At 38.6% G+C, this 20956-nt stretch overlaps 1 protein-coding gene across 2 annotated transcripts in view; it reads left to right on the top strand.

Annotated features, from left to right (window-relative positions):
- Positions 1 to 20956, top strand: part of KLHL1 (kelch like family member 1) — a gene marked incomplete at both ends in the record, with an annotated part of 246694 nt that overhangs the window by 209956 nt on the left and 15782 nt on the right. For both annotated transcript variants that reach the window (XM_079536205.1, XM_079536204.1), the window contains one exon: positions 4303 to 4527. In XM_079536205.1, coding sequence (XP_079392331.1) covers positions 4303 to 4527 — 225 coding nt within the window. The remainder of the gene's footprint in view (positions 1 to 4302; positions 4528 to 20956) is intronic.

Below are 20956 nucleotides of genomic sequence, written 5' to 3'. Positions count from 1 at the left end.
ATATTAACTTGAATTCATTCTTGCTTTCAAGTTTTCAGCAACCTACATAGCAATGCTTGTCAGTAATACTGATTTAAGGATGGAAATGAATTGAAACCTCTAGTTTTTGACATCACATTTCACCTCATATCCACTTTCCTGCTTTCAGGCTCTACCCTGACAAAATTCTTGTGTCCTATCGAGTGGAGTGTACACTAAGTTCACAGAGTAGCTCTTATTTCTCTGAAACCTTTTCTGACAGTGTGACAGGACTACACAACAGGCACATCTTTTCAGCAGCTGGTGGATGCTATGGCCACAGTAGTTTGTATTACAGTCTTATCTAGACACACTCTTGTCTTCCAATCTATAAAATAGACTTCTTTTTTTTTCCCCATTAGAAATAAAGGTTTGAGGAGAAGGAAGTATCTTGGCATTCATCTAATTCTTGTCCAAGTGGGGGACTGGATCATGAAGTGAGATTTATCAATATGAATGTTACTAGCTAATCAGCATCATCAAAAAAAGATCTGCAGGACAAAGAGCTCAGGATTATGCAGAAAATGAATGCTGGAAATTCCTGGCAACTCCCCAAAAGTCAACATTAATCTAGTATGAGAATAAGAATAGAACTAGCTTATTCTAAATCTTCCACGTTAATCAGGCAAAGTCCTTTGCATTAGGATTCTCTGAAGCACATGCCTCTGGAAAATCTCTGGTGACTGTCACAGTGTAATGCAAAAAACCTCACAGCTTTTCACACTGAAGCAGCCTAATGCATAACTTTGGATTTCAATCCGGCACTTAGCTCGTGGAGCCTTTTGTATGCTAAAGTGTTGTCTGCAGTAGGGAAGGCCAGTGGCAGGAATCAGAATGTGAATATGCTTCTTGATGAACTTTTTGTACATCCTTCAGAGGACATGCACTGTAAAGAGAAACATTATTCACCACTGATCTCAGCATAAACCTCCAAACATTTGTCCATAAATTGTGCCTTTTATTTTCTACTTTCTGAGAGACTATGCAGTGTTATGTTCAACTGATACTGAAATGCAGAAGGAAATATAAAATGGAGCTCAAGATCTTCTACAAATGTGCAGTATCACAGAATGCTGAAATCTGGGAGCAACCTCTGGAGCTGATCAGGCCCAATTCTCCTGCTGAAGAAGGGCACCATAGAGGAGGTTGCCCAGTACCAGCATCATTTGTCCAGGCATTTTTTTAAGATCCTCAAGGAATCCACAAGCTCTTTGGGGAATGTGCACCAGTGCTCAGTGAACCGCACAGTAAAGAAATATTTTGTGATGTTCAGCTGGAACCTCCCGTGTTCCATTTTATGCCTAATAGTCTATTTCTGGCAGTGGGCACCACTGAAAAAAATCTTGCTCTGTCCTTTTTGTATACCCCTTTCAGATATTTACAGACATTGATGAGATTCTCCCTGAGCCTTCTCCTCTCCAGGCTAAACAGTCCTAGAGGTCTCATCCTTTCATCATAGGATACATGCTGCATTACTGTCCTCATCTTTGTGGCCCTTCGTTGGACTTTCCAGCAGCTCCATGTTTCTCCTGTAATGGGGAGCCCAAAACTGGTTGCAGTATTCCAGGTGCATCCTCATCAGTGCTATGTATAGGTGACATATTCTGTCTTGCTGGCAACCTAGTGAAACCAAGAAGACCATTGGGCTTTTTAGCATCAAGAGCTCATGCTAAGTCATGTTCATCTTGGTGTCCACTACGATCCCCAACACTGGAAATCTTTGATGAAGTCTTTAAAGTAAGATTTTCATAGTCAGCTAATGCCTGTTGTCCTGACCATTCCACTGCCATTCACTTAGCAGTCAAGATCTGTAAGTTCTCTTGAGCTTCTACTATTGTTTTTGTCAAGTAGCGCTCTGTAGTTCTTAGCATTTTTGTGATGTTAACATTTAGCAATGTAACAATGCTTTCCTTTTGAAATATAAGGAAACTGTAGAATATATGATGAATGAAATACCAATATTCCAATCTGTTATTGATTTTGTATACCCAGAGGATGTAGCATTTAAGTAGCTAAGCACTTTTGAAAGGACTTAATCAAGGTTTTGTCTCTTCTTTTTTTCCTAGGTGCAAAAAAATCAATTTACTTTCATGATCAAATAATAACATGTCCTTGAATTTATGATTTTGTCAGAAGTGATAGCCACTTTTCTTCCTAGGTAAAAGTAGAAGTTTGTTCTGTTTTTTGACTGAGCATTTCCAGTACTTCTCACAGTTTGTGTTGGAATGAAGAACAGTGTAAACATTATAAAAAGAACTAGGTTCAAAATGTGAACAGTGTAATTCTTAACTGCTTCTATCAAGAGTAAAGTTAATGAGTGGCTTTAGGGCTGTAAGCAAAGAGTAAATTCATGTAGTCAGATCCCCTATGTTGTAGTTCAGTATATTCAAAATTTGCATCTTGTCAATAGTCTCCAATTAAAGACATCCTGAGATCTCCACTGATTGTATCTTTCAGTGGTTTCACCACCTTCCCATTGGAGGATTTTTTCAAGTTAAATATTACACCTTCAGATTCATAGCAACCAAAACAATTTAGATTAGAACACCACTAGGACAAGACATTCTTTCAATGCCAGATATCTAATCTGACACAACTGTCTGTTTTTAAACCAAGTGTAATCTCATTACTTCAACAGGGAATTGCTTAGTACTTACTGAAACTATTCATCTTGTGTTCCTGTGCTCTATTAAGTTTAAGAAAGTAGTTGCAAAACAAAAAAAAATGACTGATATAAAGGGAAGGCTTTCCTCTGATTTCAAGTTTTAAAGAGTACTTTTTTTTTTTTTTTTTTTTAGATCTGCTCAAAGTGAAAGAATTGCTAAGGTTTTAGTTCATGGCTATGTATATTTTTCATGAATAGCTGAAATAGGTTTTGATAGCTTTTATTTTTTTATTTTTTTCCCAGATAGGCAAAATGTCATACTGCATAAACCGAGTTCACATATCTAGGAACTCTTCTGGATTAGGAGTCAAATATGGAACTTAATGATGCATTATGCCAAACTCAGACTTAACCAATATGATAAAATATATAGCTGAGCATAAATCAAAGATTGTATTTGTTGTACTAGTAATACTTTGTGAAATCAGAATGACAAATCTTTTAAATGGCAATCTTTAGCATTAAGGTAGACTGCATTATAGCATACATTTGTTACAGTTTCAGATTAAATATTAATACATTCAGCATATAAAAACTTAAAGCATTACCAAATAGCTATATTAATGTATCACTATAATATGCCCTTCAGCACTGTGGAGAAAGCATGCGATTTTGCTACTTCAGAACAAAAAATTAATACATTTGCACAAATCAATTTTAAATTAGAGGCAAATAGATAAATAAACCTGTCTTTGTTAATCAAATGTGAAAATTTGTTTATATAATGTATGGTATCACAAAACTAGAGAGGGATTTAATATATCTGGTTGAATTGCACATAAGTTGCTCCAGAAGTAATGTGTCCTATTTACTTCCATGGAAACTACAATAGATGCAAAGAACATAATAACACTCTTAGATAGATCAAATTCTCAGTTACAAAACACCATTTTTCAACAGCCACCACCATTAGTTATGTATTTTGCTAAAATAAGAGAGAATTAGGTTAGGAGGAAAGTCATTACTCAGGGACTGGTGAAAGAGTACAACAGGCTGCCCAGAGAAGCTCTGGGTGCCCTGTCCCTGATGGTGTTCAAGGCCAGGTTGCATGGGGTCCTGGGCAGCCTGATCTGGTAGCTGGCAACTCAGCCCATTGCAGGGGGTTGGGACACAGTGATATTTGAGTTTCCTTCCATCCCAAGCCAGTCTATGATTCTGTGATTCCCATAATTGTATTCAGATAATAGGATGTGTTACTTATTCACTTTCTGAGATCTATACAAGCTCTTTAGTATCTCTGGTTTTCTTAATAAACTTAATTTTGTATCTAATATTTAACATTAAAAGTTACTTTTGTGATTAAATGATATCTTTTGAACTCAACTGTGGACCTGGATCAAATTACTAAGTTCAGAAGAAAATGTTCTTTAAATACTTTGCTAAAATTTACTTTGTAACAAAATCAGTTATCTCAGACAGTTATACTGCTGAAATGTAGAAGATCATAAGGGTAATGCATTCTGTTATTCAGACTTACAATATTTAGATACTGGAGAGATGCTTTAGTTTGTTTGTTTTTTTTGTTTTTTTTTTTTTTTCAATTTCATAACTAACATTGTTATAGACAAAAAAAAAGTAGCCAATTTTATATACATTATCCTATTATTGTGTCTCATCAGGTGCTACAACTATTGAAAAGTATGATCTCAGAACAAATATATGGATCCAGGCTGGAGTGATGAATGGCAGGAGGCTTCAATTCGGTGTTGCTGTCATCGATGACAAGCTGTTTGTCATTGGAGGCCGTGATGGTTTAAAGACATTGAACACTGTTGAATGTTACAATCCAAAGACAAAAGCTTGGACTGTGTTACCACCAATGTCAACACATAGGCATGGTTTAGGTAAGGAAAAAAAAAAAGTTTTAAAAATCTAACACATTTTTTCAGATAAATAAATGATAATGCAAAATTTAGGTTTCTATAGCTATCATATCACATTCATCAGTATCAATAAAGATTTATATTGTGCTTGTTAGATCACTAAGAATATAGAGAAGATTAAGACACTTTTTTGTGATCTAATGATGTATGAAAACTTAAGAAAAGACGAAACAGCAAAAGAAACGGAAACTTTAAAAGATTGGTGGCAGAATGGCAAGGGTTGGAAGGGACCTCAAGGATCATGAATCTCCAACCCCCCTGCCACATGCAGGGACACCAACCTCCACATTCAATACTAGACCAGGCTGCCCAGGGCCCCATCCAATCTGGACTTGAACACCTCCAGGGACGGGGCATCCACAATCTCTCTGGGCAGCCTGTTCCAGCACCGTGCCACCTTCTTTGTAAAGAACTTCCCCCTGACATTGAACCTAAATCTCCCCTCCCTCAACTTCAAACCATTTCCCCTTGTCCTGCAGTTATCTACCCTTACAAAAAGTTGATTCCCCTCCTGTTTGTAGGCTACCTTCAGGTACTGAAAGGCTGCAATGAGGTCACCCCACAGCATTCTGTTCTCCAGGCTGAACAAGCCCAGCTCCCTTAGCCTGTCTTCGTAGGGGAGGTACTCCAGTCCCCTGATCACCTTTGTGACTCTCATCTGTACCCTCTCCAATAGATTTCTGTCTTGTACTGGGGGCTCCAGACCTGGACACAGTACTCCAAATAGGGCCTCACAAGAGCAGAGTAGAGGAGGACAATCACCTGCCTGTCCCTGATGGCCACCTCTCTTCTGATGGAGCCCAGGATACCATTTGCTTTCCGAGCTGCAAGGGCTGGCTCATGTTAAGCTTTTCATCTATCAGGACCCCCAGATCCTTCTCTGTGGGTCTGCTCTCAAGGACCGCTCCTTCCAGTCTGTCTAGATGCCTGGGATTCCTCCGGACCAAGTGCAAAACCTTGCACTTTGCTGTGTTCAACCTCATCAGGTTCACCCAGACCCACCTTTCTAGCCTGTCAAGGTCCCTCTGAATGGCATCCCTTCCTTCCACTGTGTCAACCGCACCGCTCAGCTTGGTGTCGTCAGCAAACTTGCTGAGGGTGCACTTGATTCTATCATTGATGACACTGATGAAGATGTTAAACAGCACCGGTCCCAAGACAGAACCCTGGGGGACGCCACTCATTACTGGCCTCCACCTGGACATAGAGCCATTGATGACCACCCTCTGTCTGCAGCCTTTCAACCAGTTTCTTATCCATCGAGTGGTCCACCCATCAAATCCACATCCCTCCAATTTGGAGATAAGGATGTGGTGGGGGACCATGTAAAGGCCTTGCTCAAGCCCAGGTAAATTACACTGGTCATCTTTCCCTTGTCCATCAATGCTGTCACTCCATCATGGAAGGCCACCAGACTGGTTAAGCATGACCTTCCCCTGGTGAAACCATGATGGCTGTCTCAGATCACAAGCTCATTCCACATGTGATCAAAAATGTCGTTCAGGAGGATCTGTTCCATGATCTTCTCAGGCACAGAGGTGAGACTCACCAGCCTGTAATTCCCCAGGTCCTCCTTGCTCCCTTTCTTGTAAATGGGAGTGACGTGACCCTTCCTCCAGTCATCCAGGACCACACCTGACAGCCACGACTTTTCAAATATGACGGAGAGCGTCTCAACAACCACCTCAGCCAGCTCCTTCAGGACCCTGGGATGCACGTCATCTAGCCCCACACACTTGTACACATTCAGTCTCATGAGGCAGTCTTGAACTTGCTCTGCCCTTACAGTTGGGGGGAACTTACCACCCCAGTCCCCAGGTTTAGGGATGCCGGGCTCAGGGACATGAAAAATACTAGAATTCTGGCTGCCAGTGAAGACTGAGGCAAAGAACTCATTCAGTACATCAGCCTTCCCTTTGTCCATTGAAGCCAGTTCTCCTTTTACACTTACCAAAGGAGGTACACTCACTTTGGCCTACCTCTTCTGGCCAATGCACCTGTACAGTGTCTTCCTATTGTTTTTCACGTCTCTCACCAAGTTCAGTTCTGCCTGCGCCTTGGCTTTCCTGATGTCATGTCTGCAAGTCCAGACAGAACCCCTGTATTCTTCCCAGGTGACACGGTCTTGTTTCCAGAGCTTGTACGCACCTTTCTTTGCCCTCAGCCTGCCCATTTGGTCCTTTCTGAGCCATGCCGGTTTCCTACCTCCTCTGCCTGCTTTCTTATTCAGAGGGAAGGAGAGCTCTTGTGCTTTCAGGAAGGCATCCTTGAAGAGTAGCCAGCTCTCCTCAACATCTTTTTTTACAGACAGCATCCCAGGGGATCTCGGCCAACAGTCCACTGAACTGCTTAAAGTTCACTGTTTCTAAGTTCAGGGTCCTGACCACTTTTTACAGGCCCACATCCCTCAAGATCACAAACTCGACCAGGGTGTGATCACTGCAGCCCAGGCTGTCTCCGAGCTTAATGCCTTTAATGATCTCTTCAGCATTGGTGAGCTTCAACTCTGGTCAGTCTGTCCGATGCCTGGACCAGAAAGTTATCATCAGTGGATTCCAGGAGCCTCCTGGACCTCTTGCAGCTTGCTGTGTGGTCTTTCCAGTAGATATCGGATGGTAGAAGTCCTCCATCAGGACAAGAGCCTGTGAGCACAAAGCCTTTCACATCTGAAGCAAGAAAGCCTCATCCACAGTCTCCCCTTGATCAGGTGGCCTGTAGTATACCCCTATCACCAGCTGGCCTTTGTTAGACCCATCCCTAATTCTAACCCACAGGCTCTCAACCTGTTCCTGACTGTTTCTCAGAGGGAGCTCCTCACAGTCTATCCACTCTTTGATATAGAGTGCAAACCCCCACCCTTCCTATTTCGCCTATCTCTTCTAAAGAGCCAGTATCCCTCAATGGTGGCATTCTAGTTATGGGAGTCATCCCACCATGTTTCCGTGACAGCGACAAGGTCATAACTTTCCAAGCACATTACGGTTTCCAATTTGTCCTGCTTATTTCCCAGGCTGTGTGCCTGGGAAAGGCACTTCAGCTGGGCTTTCTGTCTCACTGCTTTCATAGAGGATCTAGGATCCCCTAGAACAGCAGCATCCCCAGCATCCCCAAGCCACAGTCCATCCCTTTGTATTCCACCACCTTCACCCATCAAGTTTGGTACGAACCCTTTAACGACCCACTCCACCCTAGCAGCGCTCTTTTTGTCTCCTTCCCGAGGCTTTTCTTAGCAACTTGCAGTCACTGCAGCCTGAACTGTCAATAAGGGATAATAATCAGAAGGGCGAATCAGTCCAGCAAGTTTCCCAGAAATGTCCCTGATCTGTGCCCCAGGGAGGCAGCACACCTCCCTACGGTTGAGGTCAGGCCAACATATAGGGCCTTCCATTCCTCTCAGCAGGGAGTTGCCTAAGACAACCACCCTTCTGTCCTGCTGGGTGGAAGTAGCCTTGAGGTTGACGACTTCACCCGAAGTAACCTCATGGATGGATCTTCCTCCACACCCTCTCTCACCTCTCCCTCGACTTCCAGGGCCTCAAACCTATTGCGCAGAGGCACATGGGGAACCAAGGATAGTCGGGATGAGGGATGCCCACTTTGCCAAGTCAGTATCTGTTTCCACTCCTCCTCCTTTCTCAAATTGTTGCTAGGGGGAGGAGAGGACAGGGGGCTCAGTGCAGCACTGTCTGCCTGCCGGTTCTCCTCTCCCACCTGTTTGCAAGGCAGCAGGGGGTGACGTGCTCTATGTGGAGCCTCAGCTGTGTGCCAAGATCTCAGGGCCAATAGGGACTGGCAAATCAGTCTGTGTCTCACACTCCTTTTTGGTCCTCAGACTTTCCACCTCCTCCTTCAGGTAGATCACAAGGCTGAGTAAGTCATTTACTGGTCACATCTTATACAAGTGCTGCCTCCATTGCCCAACACTGCAAAGACCAGGCTCTGGCACTCATGACAGCCAGTGACCTACATACTAGCATCTTGTGTTGGGGCCTCAGTCTGAGTCTCCACACTTGTCTTAGCATCAGCAATCCTTTCAAGCATGCACGAGACCTCAGTCTGGGTCTCTATGCTCTTTTTGGCTGCAGTCTTCTTTGTGCATAAGCATGGGACTTCCATCTGGGTCTCCACAATGTTTGCGCTGGTAGCCTTACACCGGGGTGCAGCCATTGCAAACCAGCAGGCACACTAACAGCACTAGATAACCTTAACGAGGTGTGACTGATCAGCCCCGCCCTGCTGCCAGTAGTGCTGGCTCGGCCCTCGCCCTGTTGCCGGGTCGTTAACAGGAGCCCTCGCACTCATTACTCACCTGAGAGCGATAACAACCGTCCTTGCTGTGTGGTCCCGTGTATGGCTGACTTACAGTTTCTCCTCATTAAAACAGCCCAGGTGATTCTCACACCCCGATTCCTCCTCTGTCCTTGAGGCTTTTTCTAGGCCACGGGAATGAACACAGAGACGTTGGCCTGCCAACGCCCTGCCAGCTGCTCTCGCGAGAACTGCCCGGCTGAGAGCTGCCCAGCCGCTCTGTTGTGTCGCCGATCCCTGAGCGAGGGAACCGGCCCAAACCCCCCGTACCTCGCGGTCGGTCGCTGCGGTTCTGGCTAGAGCAGCTCTGAAGCAGCGAACCTCGGCGTGAAGCTGTTTCAAAGTATTATATTTTTTCAGTTATACAACATGATAGGAAATATGCTCATGAATATACACACGTCAGTAATGAACATAATGCTTTACATAATGCTTTATACTTTACAAAGTATTTGTAGCAATAGTTTGATCGTGGTTAATAGAAATAGAAACTCAATTATTGTCTTTAAATTTAATTTAGATTTACTTAATATGTCTACATCTAAGCTAGTTGTCTTTATTCATTTTCAGTGCAGAAAAAAAAGATTTCTAAACTGCAAAGTGTCGTATATATCTTAAATATCTTCCCTGCAATGAAATGTGTCACATCTTAGAATAAAATTTGCCTATACATATTCGTGCACAGACTTTTGATATACTGACCTGATTTTGACTTCTCAATAGTACTACAAGGTAAAGTGGTTTTCCTAGGGTATGTAATGATGTGAGGTTTAAATTAATAGAACTTTAAGTCCAGTGAAGACAATAGACTTATGCAATGAACTACAAATATGGAGTTAAAATTAATGCACTCCATACACAAATTTTGTTCCAATTCTGACACAATTTTTGTCCATGATTTTATTGTGAATTGTTAATCATTTTATTGATTTTTAAAAATATATATTTTTTTCTTTTTTTTTTCTTTTTTCTTTTTTCCTGACCATACCAGGAAATGTGCTATTAGCTAATTCTGGTGTCTTTGATACTAATATTTAATATCAAATAGGGCATAAAACATTATGGAATAAAAAAGAGTAATGTGAAGCCAGAAAACAATGAATGAAAATTGGTATCAGAAAGAGAAAGATCAAATTAAAACTTTTATAGCTACAGTAGAAAGTAACTGAAAGAACAAAAAGGGGGGAGGGAGTATAAAAATATATTTTGAATGATGAATTCAGAAAATAAAAAGGAAAAAGGAAGAAGCTGCACGGAGGAAGAAGAGGGAAGGAAGAAATAAGGAATTAGTGGTAGGCTGAATGTAAATGTTACATACAAAAAAAAAAAAAAAAAAAAAAGAAAGGAAGAAAAGAAAATGTGGTTAATAGAAGAAACAGAAAGAAAAAAAAAATGAAGGAACTGAACAAACAAATGACACTGAGCTTATTGTTCCAAAGCAAACAATATAAATGCTTCTGTGGGAAAATTAGGCTAGCTGTCTTTTCAGGGAAGTGTCCTAAACTGGCTTGTGCTTTCCATTAACTGTGTAAAAACTGTCTAAGCTTCTGTTGTGGGCAAGATTTAGACTGTTAGGCATACACTTCAACTTCATTTTTTGGCTTTGTGAACATATGGATTTCGCAGTCCATAACTAAACGTGTATTTTCAAGTTGGTCTGAATGGAAAGAAGATAATGGCACACAGTAGTAGCTACTAAACTTCTGTTCAGCTTAGATTGCAGGAAGGATATGGGATCATACTATTCCTCTTTCGTTCTTGGAAGCAGGAATCATCTGAGTGAAGTTGCTATAAAAATTTCTTCCCTTTATTGCTGGTGAGAAAGCTTTGGATTTCTTTTTATAACCTGTAGCTTAAGGTGTAATTCACTCTATCCAGATGACCCCAGAGGACATAAAGATTTCAGAGTCTTGGTTTATGTAGTAGGTTATGGCTTCAACCCATTGTTTTTATCCAGCTAAATATATGTAAATGTATTCTTAAGTACCTAGAAAGTATTCTTAAGGTTACAGAGTACTTGTTAATCTGATTGTCATGAAACTCGTGTGTGCGAGTATGAATCTTAAGAGAGTACGTTCAGAAGGCGGAGGAAAGAAAATATGGGAAGTTAGAGAATTGTTGGATAAAAAGCTCAGAATATATTTGCTCGTGATAAAACTATAAGATGTCATGATTTGGCATGAAGTATATAAAACAACGAAAGAGGATAACCCTTCTTACTACTTCTTAGACACAGTGTAATTTTCCATTTCCACACTTATTGCTCTAATATCCAACACGGTAATTAAAGGGAAGAAAAAAAGAGAATGTGCAGTGAAGAAAATACAGATAACTCTGTACTTTGTAAATAGTAGTAGTGAAAACTGTTAGTCAAGGAAAAGACTATGAAGAAGCTGAAGCATCTGTTGAAAAGCTGTTAATATATACAGTAAAGAAAACAGGTAAAATCAGGTAAAGTTCAGACTCTATTTTGACCAAAATGAAAGACATTATTACCTTCATTTTCATCTACAAATAATAATAATTGTAGTAATATAAATATATAACAAATAATTCTATACATTCATAACAACAAATTGAAATATATATGAAAAATTACATATGTGTACATATGCATCACATATACCTGTAGATATATACTATATATGTCATGATGTATGTGTGTGCATACATATGTATGTTTAGTTTGTCTAAACATTCTAGTTGTTTTCCGTGTTTTCCCTTTGGACATTCCAGTTCATATCAGTGCTTTGGTCCATAAGGCAGAACAAGTAGCACTTTTCACCTTATAAGTTATGACAAGTCAACTTCAGTGCAAAATAAATTGAAGCACTTTGTAGAAAAAGTCATTCATTTGTGTGCCTCTAGAAAAGGTGTGGGTTCTTTCCATGTGTTGTCAGCAGGTGCAGTGTATACAGTCACAGAACCACAGAATATCAGGGATTGGAAGGGACCTTGAAATACTGTCTGGTTCAATCCCCCTGCCAGTGGACGAGCAGCTAGATCATGTCACACAGGAATGCATCCAGGCAGGTTTTGAATGTCTCCAGAGAAGGAGACCCTACAACCTCTCCGGACAGCCTGTTCCAATGTTCTGTCACCCTCAACATGAAGCTTTATTTTATATTTATGTGGAACCTTCTGTGTTCCAGCTTGCATGCATTGCCCCTTGTCCTATCATTGGATGTCATCGAGAGGAGCCTGGCTCCATTCTCATGATACTCACCTTTACATATTTATAAATATTAATGAGGTCACCCCTCAGTCTCCTCCAAGCTAAAAAGACCCAGCTCCCTCAGCCTTTCCTTGTAACGGAGATGCTCCACTCCCTTAACCATCTTTGTGGCTCTGTGCTGGGCCCTCCCAAGCAGTTCCTTGTCCTGACTGAACTGAGGAGCCCAGAACTGGACACAGTACTCCAGATGCGGTCTCACCAGGGCAGAGTAGAAGGGAAGGAGAACCTCTCTCGACCTACTAACCACTCCAGGTCGCCACTGGCCTTCTTGGCACAAGTGCACAGTGCTGGGCTAATGATCATCCTGCTGTCCACCAGAACCCCCAGGTCCCTTTCCCCAGTAGTGTTCAAATGTGATGGATTTTAACTGACATCTGAATTCCAAATGCAGCTGTGTACTTAACACGTCACATTCCTGAAACTTATAATACTAGGGAGGTCCAAATGTTTATCAAATACTTTTTTTCTTAGTAATTTTAATTTGTAAAGAAGACCATTCTCTAAATAATATAAAACCTTGAAGTCAATGCTTTCATTTATCTAAATCTTCTCCCGTACATTTTAAGTACAAGACAGAATAAAGCCTCATTTCCTAAATTATGGAGTGCAATTAAGTTTTAATTGTTTTAAATTTGCATAAAATATGAATGAAAACAAAATGATAATTCAAAAATAGTGGCATCAGGTTTTCATCTTTTATTCAGATCACAAATCATTGTGAGATTTATATGCAGCCTTTCACATGACAGACTCATGAAATCACAGTGCAGTGGCGATTATTTACAGCATTTTTTTTAATTAAAACTTATTAGTAGATATAATACTTAAGAGTATTAAAACCAGGATAAATATGTGATGTTCATTGCTAGTGAGCTTGAGACCTTACTGACTGATGATCTAGACTTTGACTTAATTCTTAGATCATGATAAAATTCAGGAGGAAAATACATATTAAAATATAAATGTGTTGACTAATCTAAGCCCATATTTTTTCAGTCATAAAATGATGTTTCATAATATATATTATTTTTGTTGGCTTCAAAGACTTGAAGTTCATAAAATGTTTTCCAAATAGTTTTTGAATTTTCAAAAAGCAGTTATTGTTTATCAAATATTTTTAGGCATATTTGCAAGCTCTACCTACAGTATTAGAAAATTGAAAATGTAGAGCAGGATTTATCCTCCTGGAGGCAGATGATCATCTGAATAGGGCATTTGAAGTGGCACGTTTCCATTTCCACTCATGACAAGAACTCAGCACAATTAGAATAGAACTATTTATGACTGGGGAGAGGTTCCTGCCTTTCAAGATACAACAAAGATCACTGAGGAGACTGTGAATTAAAAATCTGTTCCCTAAACCTCATTTCTGTATGTATGTATGAATTTATTTATTAATTAATCCATTTATTAAGTAAGGCCCATATCAGCTCTGTCTCTACTGGAAATTGATTGCAAATCTATTGGCATGCTTTCTTATTTTGTATTTCTTTTGATATAGTTATAAATGAAAAGCACTGTTATATTGGAAAGTACTTACTGTGTAATTATCAGAGAGCATCTTGACTTGGCTCAATAGTTCATTTATTTCAGTAATGGTCTGTCATCTCTCATGTTTGCCATTTATATGTGATTGCTGTTGACTAATTGAAAGATGTTTTCATAATTTCCAACATGTCCATGAACTCCTTGTTGGGTTAGATTAAATCTGTTACTATTTGTTCATTACTTTTTGATTGATTGTAAGGTAACATTGTTTTTAGCAATCATAGTTCAGTCACTCTCTTCACAAAAAGATGAGAAGGCAGCAAATAGGAGTTATTAAGAAATGTTAACTTATAGATAGAATGTTTTCCAGAAGTTAATATCTTTTATTTTTTCTTCAAATCTCAGCGTTCTGAAAATAGACAGTAATTGTGTAAAATGTCAGCAGATTTTTAAAATGTGCTTTCAATGCAAATATCAGAAAAAAAGTTTCAGATACTAGATAGCTTGATGGATCCATAACACCAAAGCAATATCTGATTCACATTGAAACAGGTGTTGATTATAGCAGAAATTACGCTGATTAAAGATGCAGATTATCAAGTGAATATGGAGTCTGATCAACTTTCTCCATGGGAAATAAACTTTGCTTGGAAACCTAGCTGCTGAAGGGTGGGTGTTGTCAGGTATTTTTTAAACACTTTAGCTAGGAAAACAGAGCTTGTCAGAATGTAGCATGTGAGATAGGCATTTAGACAGACTGTCTAGAGGTTTAGCATTTTCATAAAACATTTAGCAGGCAATTATTGCTGTTCAACAATGGAAATATAAAGATGTATGGCACCGGTCTTTAAACCTAAATTGAAGGATAACTTCAAGTGAGTCAGAGTTCAACTCTCATCTTCTATATGAAAAAAACTTCTGTTGTGGCAATGATGTTATTTTAGATGGTATTGAAATACCAGTAAATACATGTTTCACAGAACCACACAATTACAGGGGTTGGAAGGGACCTCCAGAGATCATCGAGTCCAACCCCCCTGCCAAAGCAGGTTCCCTACACCAGGTCGCACAGGTAGGCATCCAGGCAGGTCTTGAACATCTCCAGAGAAGGAGACTCCACCACCTCCCTGGGCAGCCTGTTCCAGTGCTCCGTCACCCTCACTGTAAAGAAGTTCTTGCGCACATTCATGTGGAACTTCCTATGCTTCAGCTTATGTCCATTTCCCCTTGTCCTGTCTCCACATACCACTGAAAAGAGACTGGCTCCACCACTATGGCCCCCACACCTCAGATATTTATAAACCTGGATTAGATCCCCTCACAGTCGTCTTTTCTCAAGGCTGAACAGACCCAGTTCACTCAGCCTTTCTTCATAGGGGAGATGCTCCAGGCCCTTCACCATCTTCGTGGCCCTCCACTGGACTCTTTCCAAGAGATCCCTGTCTTTTTTGTACTGGGGAGCCCAGAACTGGACGCAGTACTCCAGATGAGGCCTTACCAGGGCAGAGTAGAGGGGGAGGATCACCTCCCTCAACCTGCTGGCCACACTCTTTTTAATGCACCCCAGAATGCCATTGGCCTTTTTGGCCACAAGGGCACACTGCTGGCTCATGGCCAACCTGTCATTCACCAGGACGCCCAGGTCCCTCTCTGCAGAGCTCCTCTCCAGCAGCTCATCCTCCAGCCTGTATTGGTGCATGGAATTATTCCTCCCCAGATGCAAGACTCTACACTTGCTTTTGTTGAACCTCATCCGGTTTCTTACTGCCCAGCTCTCCAGCCTGTCCAATTTGTTGAATTTGTACAAAAAGGCATTCAAGGCAAAGGAAAAAGATGTGAGGTAGAATAGGAATGTAAATAAAAGCTTGATAGAGCCTTAACAGTTACACCTATTTTAACTGTAAAACATGTTGAAACTGTTTTTTTTTACAGTTTTGTAAAAAACTGTAAAAAATTTTGAGAATAAAGGGATCTCTATTCTTCTTCCTCTGCTAGCTTGGAGGTTTGCATCTTCTGTATACCACAATTACTGGATTACAGAAGAAGACAATAAAAATTGCAAATTCACATATTTCATTAAAAGACAAAAAAAAAAAAAAAAAAAAAAAGGAAAAAAAAGTATGTTATTAAAAAAAAAAGTTTTACAGCAAAATAATTCCAATTTTTCAGTATGCTGTGTGTCTATGGAACAAACCATTATGAGGAGAAAACAAAGCACAGAGATCAGCAGACAGGTGGATGAAAATTTGAGATTCCATTATGGACACAGAGACAGATATGAACCTCCAGTGTCCTAATGGGCAGCAGGTGAGAGATAAAAGTCAAGAAGAAAACAATGTCGGTAAAATACAGAAAATTATTTTAGCATTAAGGACAAAAAAAATGATGTTATCATACCCTGTTGGTATGCTAAAATTGTAATTATTTATGATCAGTGTTAAAAAAGTACTATAAGCACACCAACTGCTAACAATTTTTGAAAATCATGAAAAGTATGTTGGTTTTTTGTTTGTTTGTTTGTTTTATTTTTCAGAATATTTGCTATACTGACAAAAGCAAGATCACTGGATAGAGGAAACTTTTCTAGATCTTACTTGTAGAATATTCTGATAATCATCAATTGCTCATTTCACAGACATGTATTTGTTTATTTTTAATCATTCAACCCCAGTAATCAAGCTGAAAATACTGCAGCCCTCATACAACCATACGTGTATGCTGTTGACCAAGTCCTACTGGTTTAGGCAATGACATTCAATATTTCCAGATTTATACAACACAATTGCTGGATTTTTAGATATTCTGGAAAAGTGACCACAATGTCTGTTCAAATCAAGTTTAAATCAACAGAGCTGTTAGTCTGGTACATGTCAAATCTACAGTATATCTCTTTCTTGAAAGGAGCCTAAAGTACTTTTAGACCTTTATAAATTGGCAGTCATAAAAACTTAACGCTTTCAGTTGGGAAGAGCACATTCATCTATAAAAGATGTTGTTCATGAGAATAAAAAAAAATGTCCACTGCTTTGTTATTTATGTAACAGGAAGGAACAGTTTCAAAAAAGATTATTCACTAGGATTCATTTTAAACAGTATGACTGGAATTAAAATGAAATAATTCAAGCAAAGAGTCATGCCATATATCCCCCAAAAAGATCTTTGAGTCAGTGTCTTGTTGGAAGCATCTCACTTTTCTGCACTGGTAAGTCTCTTCAGGTACATTTGCATCTCACAAAGCAGTACTATGATCAATATGTGTAATCTTGCTCAGTGTGTGCTGATATGCTGAAATTGTGCAAAATCACAGATAGAAAATAAAGTAAAATATATAAAATCAAAATAAAAGAACTTGAGTTCTCAGAAGAAATTAAAACTTCCTAAGCACTAAATAGAGAAGAATATTTTTGCAACAGACTTGCTTACTACAATGCTCTGACATACCTATATTATTTGCCATTCAAGAAGCAGCTAGCTAAAGGTTAGTTTGAAAATCTTTATTTTATGCATTATAAAATAGAAACGTGTACCTCTATGTCATTAAATTATTGTTTCCTTAATGTTGAAATATCAAGGGAAATATGTAATTCCAGCTTTCTTGAAAGAAGACCTGAGCATTTAAAGTATTTTCTTCACAATAATTATTTGCATGTATATTAGATTTGCATGTATATTAGATTTTGCTTTGGACTTTTTTCTCCCAATTATGAGGAGCATACAGAGATATTATTTTTCTGAATTATAAAATTATTTATCATTGTACTTTGCACCCATGCATCACAACCCGATTCACTGAGGAGCTACAAATCATAATGGCAACACTTCTAATGATTTCTGAGTCAAGTTCTCCAGATAATACTGTAGCAGAGTTGAGAATCTGGTATCTCATCTACAATACTAAATGTAAATAAGCTGCAGGCAGATTTTACTTCTATAAATCTGCATTATATAAACATGCCATTGTAATATTGTTGGGCCCTAGAGTGCAAGGGTATTTTCATAACTCTTTCAATCAGCTTTGATACCAGCCTCTGAATAAGAGCAGGTATTTTCTACAGTATGTCACTAAATATTCACTGAGGAAGGTAGGTCAGGCCTAATTCTCCATTTCATCACATCCTAAATTCCAAGTTTAAGCTAAGGCTGTCCTATATGCAGTATCCCAAGAATTATAATGGTATTTCAAACTCAGTTAAAATTATGGCTGCAAAAATGAAATTTCACATTTAATTATCCAGTGTATAAGATAAAACAAGTTAGACTTTACCATCATTATTTTTTTTTGTTTGTTTGTTTTGTTTTGTGCAGAAGAAACTACTTGATTTGTTCTAGTATACCTCTGCCTTAATTCTTTGGAAAGATGTACAGGTGACCAAAAAAGAATATTCAACTAATTTGTGGTTATTTGACAGGTAAAATTGCCAGAAGTTGTCTGATATATGTAAATACTAATGAGTTGGTGACATTTTGTGCTCCCTACACCAAATTGCTTCTGCTTTTCAGTCTGTGTTAAGTAAATAGATGGAGAATGGGTAGAAGATAAGGAGAATTATTAGTTTATAAGCCCACTGGAGTGGAAAGGAGAGTGAATGTTTGAATGGTAGAAGAGACACACTGTATTTATTATTGAAGAACAAGAAAGAAGAATATTATGCAATTAGATTTACACAAAGGTCTAGGTTTTTTGTGGTTTGTTTTTCTTTTTTTTCCCCCATAGAGATGCTTGTCCTGCAAAGTATCTCGCTTTCTTTGTCATTATTTATTAGATTATGTGTTATATCTTACATTTTGTTCATCCATTGGCCTCCTGCAATTAGTGATTCAACAAGTTTGTCTGAATCAGACTTCAGAGTTGTTCATTATTCCCCATCACGTGATATAGTCTGTACCACAGTTGGACTGTGATATTTAATGTCCAAATTTAGCAAGTTTATACTGAATCATAAATTTACATGACCTGTATCTACTTCTGTGATCATGCAGGTGAAATTTTTTGCAAGAGCACTGCTAAATTTCATGCAATCATTTCTACCTTGAGGATGTGACTTCACAATGATTTTCAGTATCTTTCTAAAATACAAAAATTTCAAGCAATGGGGAAACTAGCACATTCCTGATTTCACAATTCAAATATTCACTTATATTCTTTGGTTAAAATTTGGACTATTGTCCTTATCCTGAATTTGACAGATTGCTGTTTCCATATCTTACACTGGTAGTAATAAGACTCTAATATTTTTTTTTTTATTTTTTATTTATTTATTTTTTTTTTTAATGCAAATACTTACATTCTGATTACTTCTTGGGAAAAAAAAAAAAAAAAAAAAAAAAAAAAAAAAAAAAACCTGATAAACCCTGTATCTCATGGAATTTCCAGGTTTTCTAGATTTTTGATGTTTTATGTCTAATTCTTTAAGAGTCTCTCCATATGGTTTACATTCTTTACACACACATCTTCGTCCATTAATTCTCATGGATGTACCATTAGAGTAAGTACTACCAGCTGCAACTCCAGGCTTCTATAGCTGTTCCACTTTGCAATTTCACTTCCAAATATCTTCAGATATAAAAGCAAAATTTAAAAGTGCACAAGACATTGAAGATAGATGTTATGAGACTTTCATTGAATGCAGCAGTTTTGTTATTTTTTATTTGCTTATTAGTGATCTGTACTTTGAACATGAATGTATTCCAAAGTGATTATTTGTTCTCACAGATAGTACAGACATAACTGTACCAAAACAGAATGAAATCTGACCTTGCAGAACCTATTTGTCTAATATTTTAAAATATAGTAAGCTTGAACAAGTTGTTAAGGAGCAAATGTAAGGATACCACTGCTTTTGATGTTCTGTAAAGAAGAGACTTAAAATGGGAAAACCCATAGCAAGTTCATGAATGCTATAAAACAAAAACAGAGAAGATTTTGTTCAGAAGCTTTCTTATCTTTATTTGTGTAGAAGAATGAATTGCCTATAGTTTTGCAAGTAATTTCTCCTATTATGGAAGCAATGAAAACTGGCAAAACCAAATAGACAATCTCTTATTGCATCACATAAAGTTTCCCAGGGAAAATAAACTTTCAGATTTCTCAGTCATGTGACATTAATTGTATTCACACTTTTTTTGCAGAGAAGCAGGACATGGATCTCACATTAAAATAGCATTTTTATTTTGTCAGTTTTCTAACTACAACACCGCCCTCTGTCAGTATAAAGTTAGCCTTCAGGGAAATGAAATTGAATATAATGATAGAAAAATATATATTAGTTATTCAGTATGACTGAGTGAATTAAGAGAATAATGAAATAATAATAACAAAAAAATGAATTGATTACATAAGAGCAAGTGAAAAATGCAAAGTAATAGACACTGGGGACGAAATCTCGAGGAATGATGCCTCTCACAGGTCTTTACATGCATTTTACAAACCCAGCAAAGTTCTCATCGTAGAAGTCAGTGAACATTTTTACATACAATGTCTGGAGTGGTGTCATTATAACACATTGTAGCAAATATGTTTTGGATGACAATAAATTTCACTGTCCAGCCTTTGGGAATATGTATAACTGTCAGGCAAAACTGAATGATCAGAAGCAGACAGCATGGGCAGATCCAGCCTGGCTAACCTGATTTCCTTCTGTGACAAGTTAACCCACTTAGTAGATGATGGAAAGGCTGTGGATGTTGTTTACCTGGATTTTAGTAGTGTTTGACACCATCTCCCACAGTATTCTCCTGGAAAAACTGCTTTTTTGTGGCTTCACTTGGTGAAGAACAGGCTGAATAGCCAGGCTCAAATAGTTACGGTGAATGCAGCTCAATCCAGTTGAAAGCCAGTCACCAGAGGCATCCTGCAGGTTTCAGTCTTAGGGCCAATTTTGTTTAACATTTTTATCAGTGATCTGATTGAGAGGCTTGAATGAACTGCGAGTTTGCAGATGAAACAAGTTAGTCAGGACTGTTTATCTGTTTGAGCATAAGAAAGCTTTGCAGAGGGTTCTGGATAGGCTAGATCAATGGGTCACGTGCAGTCACATTGGCTAATGGGTGGTTTGGATTTAGCCTGAGATTTCCAGAATAATAGCTATCTGGGACCATCTCTACCCCTTCTTTGCTAGATAAAGAAAGAATCCTTACATATCCAACATTATTTTCTTCTGAAGGCACTCATTCTCTGTCATTGTCACTTGTCACTTCTTTTCTAAAGGCAACTTTTCTTGAAGAAGACTGATGATGCAGTTTAAATAGTTTAAGTTCCTCACTGTAAGTCACTTCCTCCAGTCTTTGAAAATATTGCTTTTTTTTCTTGATGCTATGCGAGTCCACCAAACTTTTGCTAGTAAAAAAACCCTCTATTTT

Source organism: Tetrao urogallus (genome assembly GCF_951394365.1).
Source record: "Tetrao urogallus genome assembly, chromosome: 1".
NCBI lineage: Eukaryota > Metazoa > Chordata > Aves > Galliformes > Phasianidae > Tetrao > Tetrao urogallus.
The sequence above is the reverse complement of the archived record's forward strand: the minus strand, read 5'-3'. Positions and strand labels throughout refer to the sequence as shown.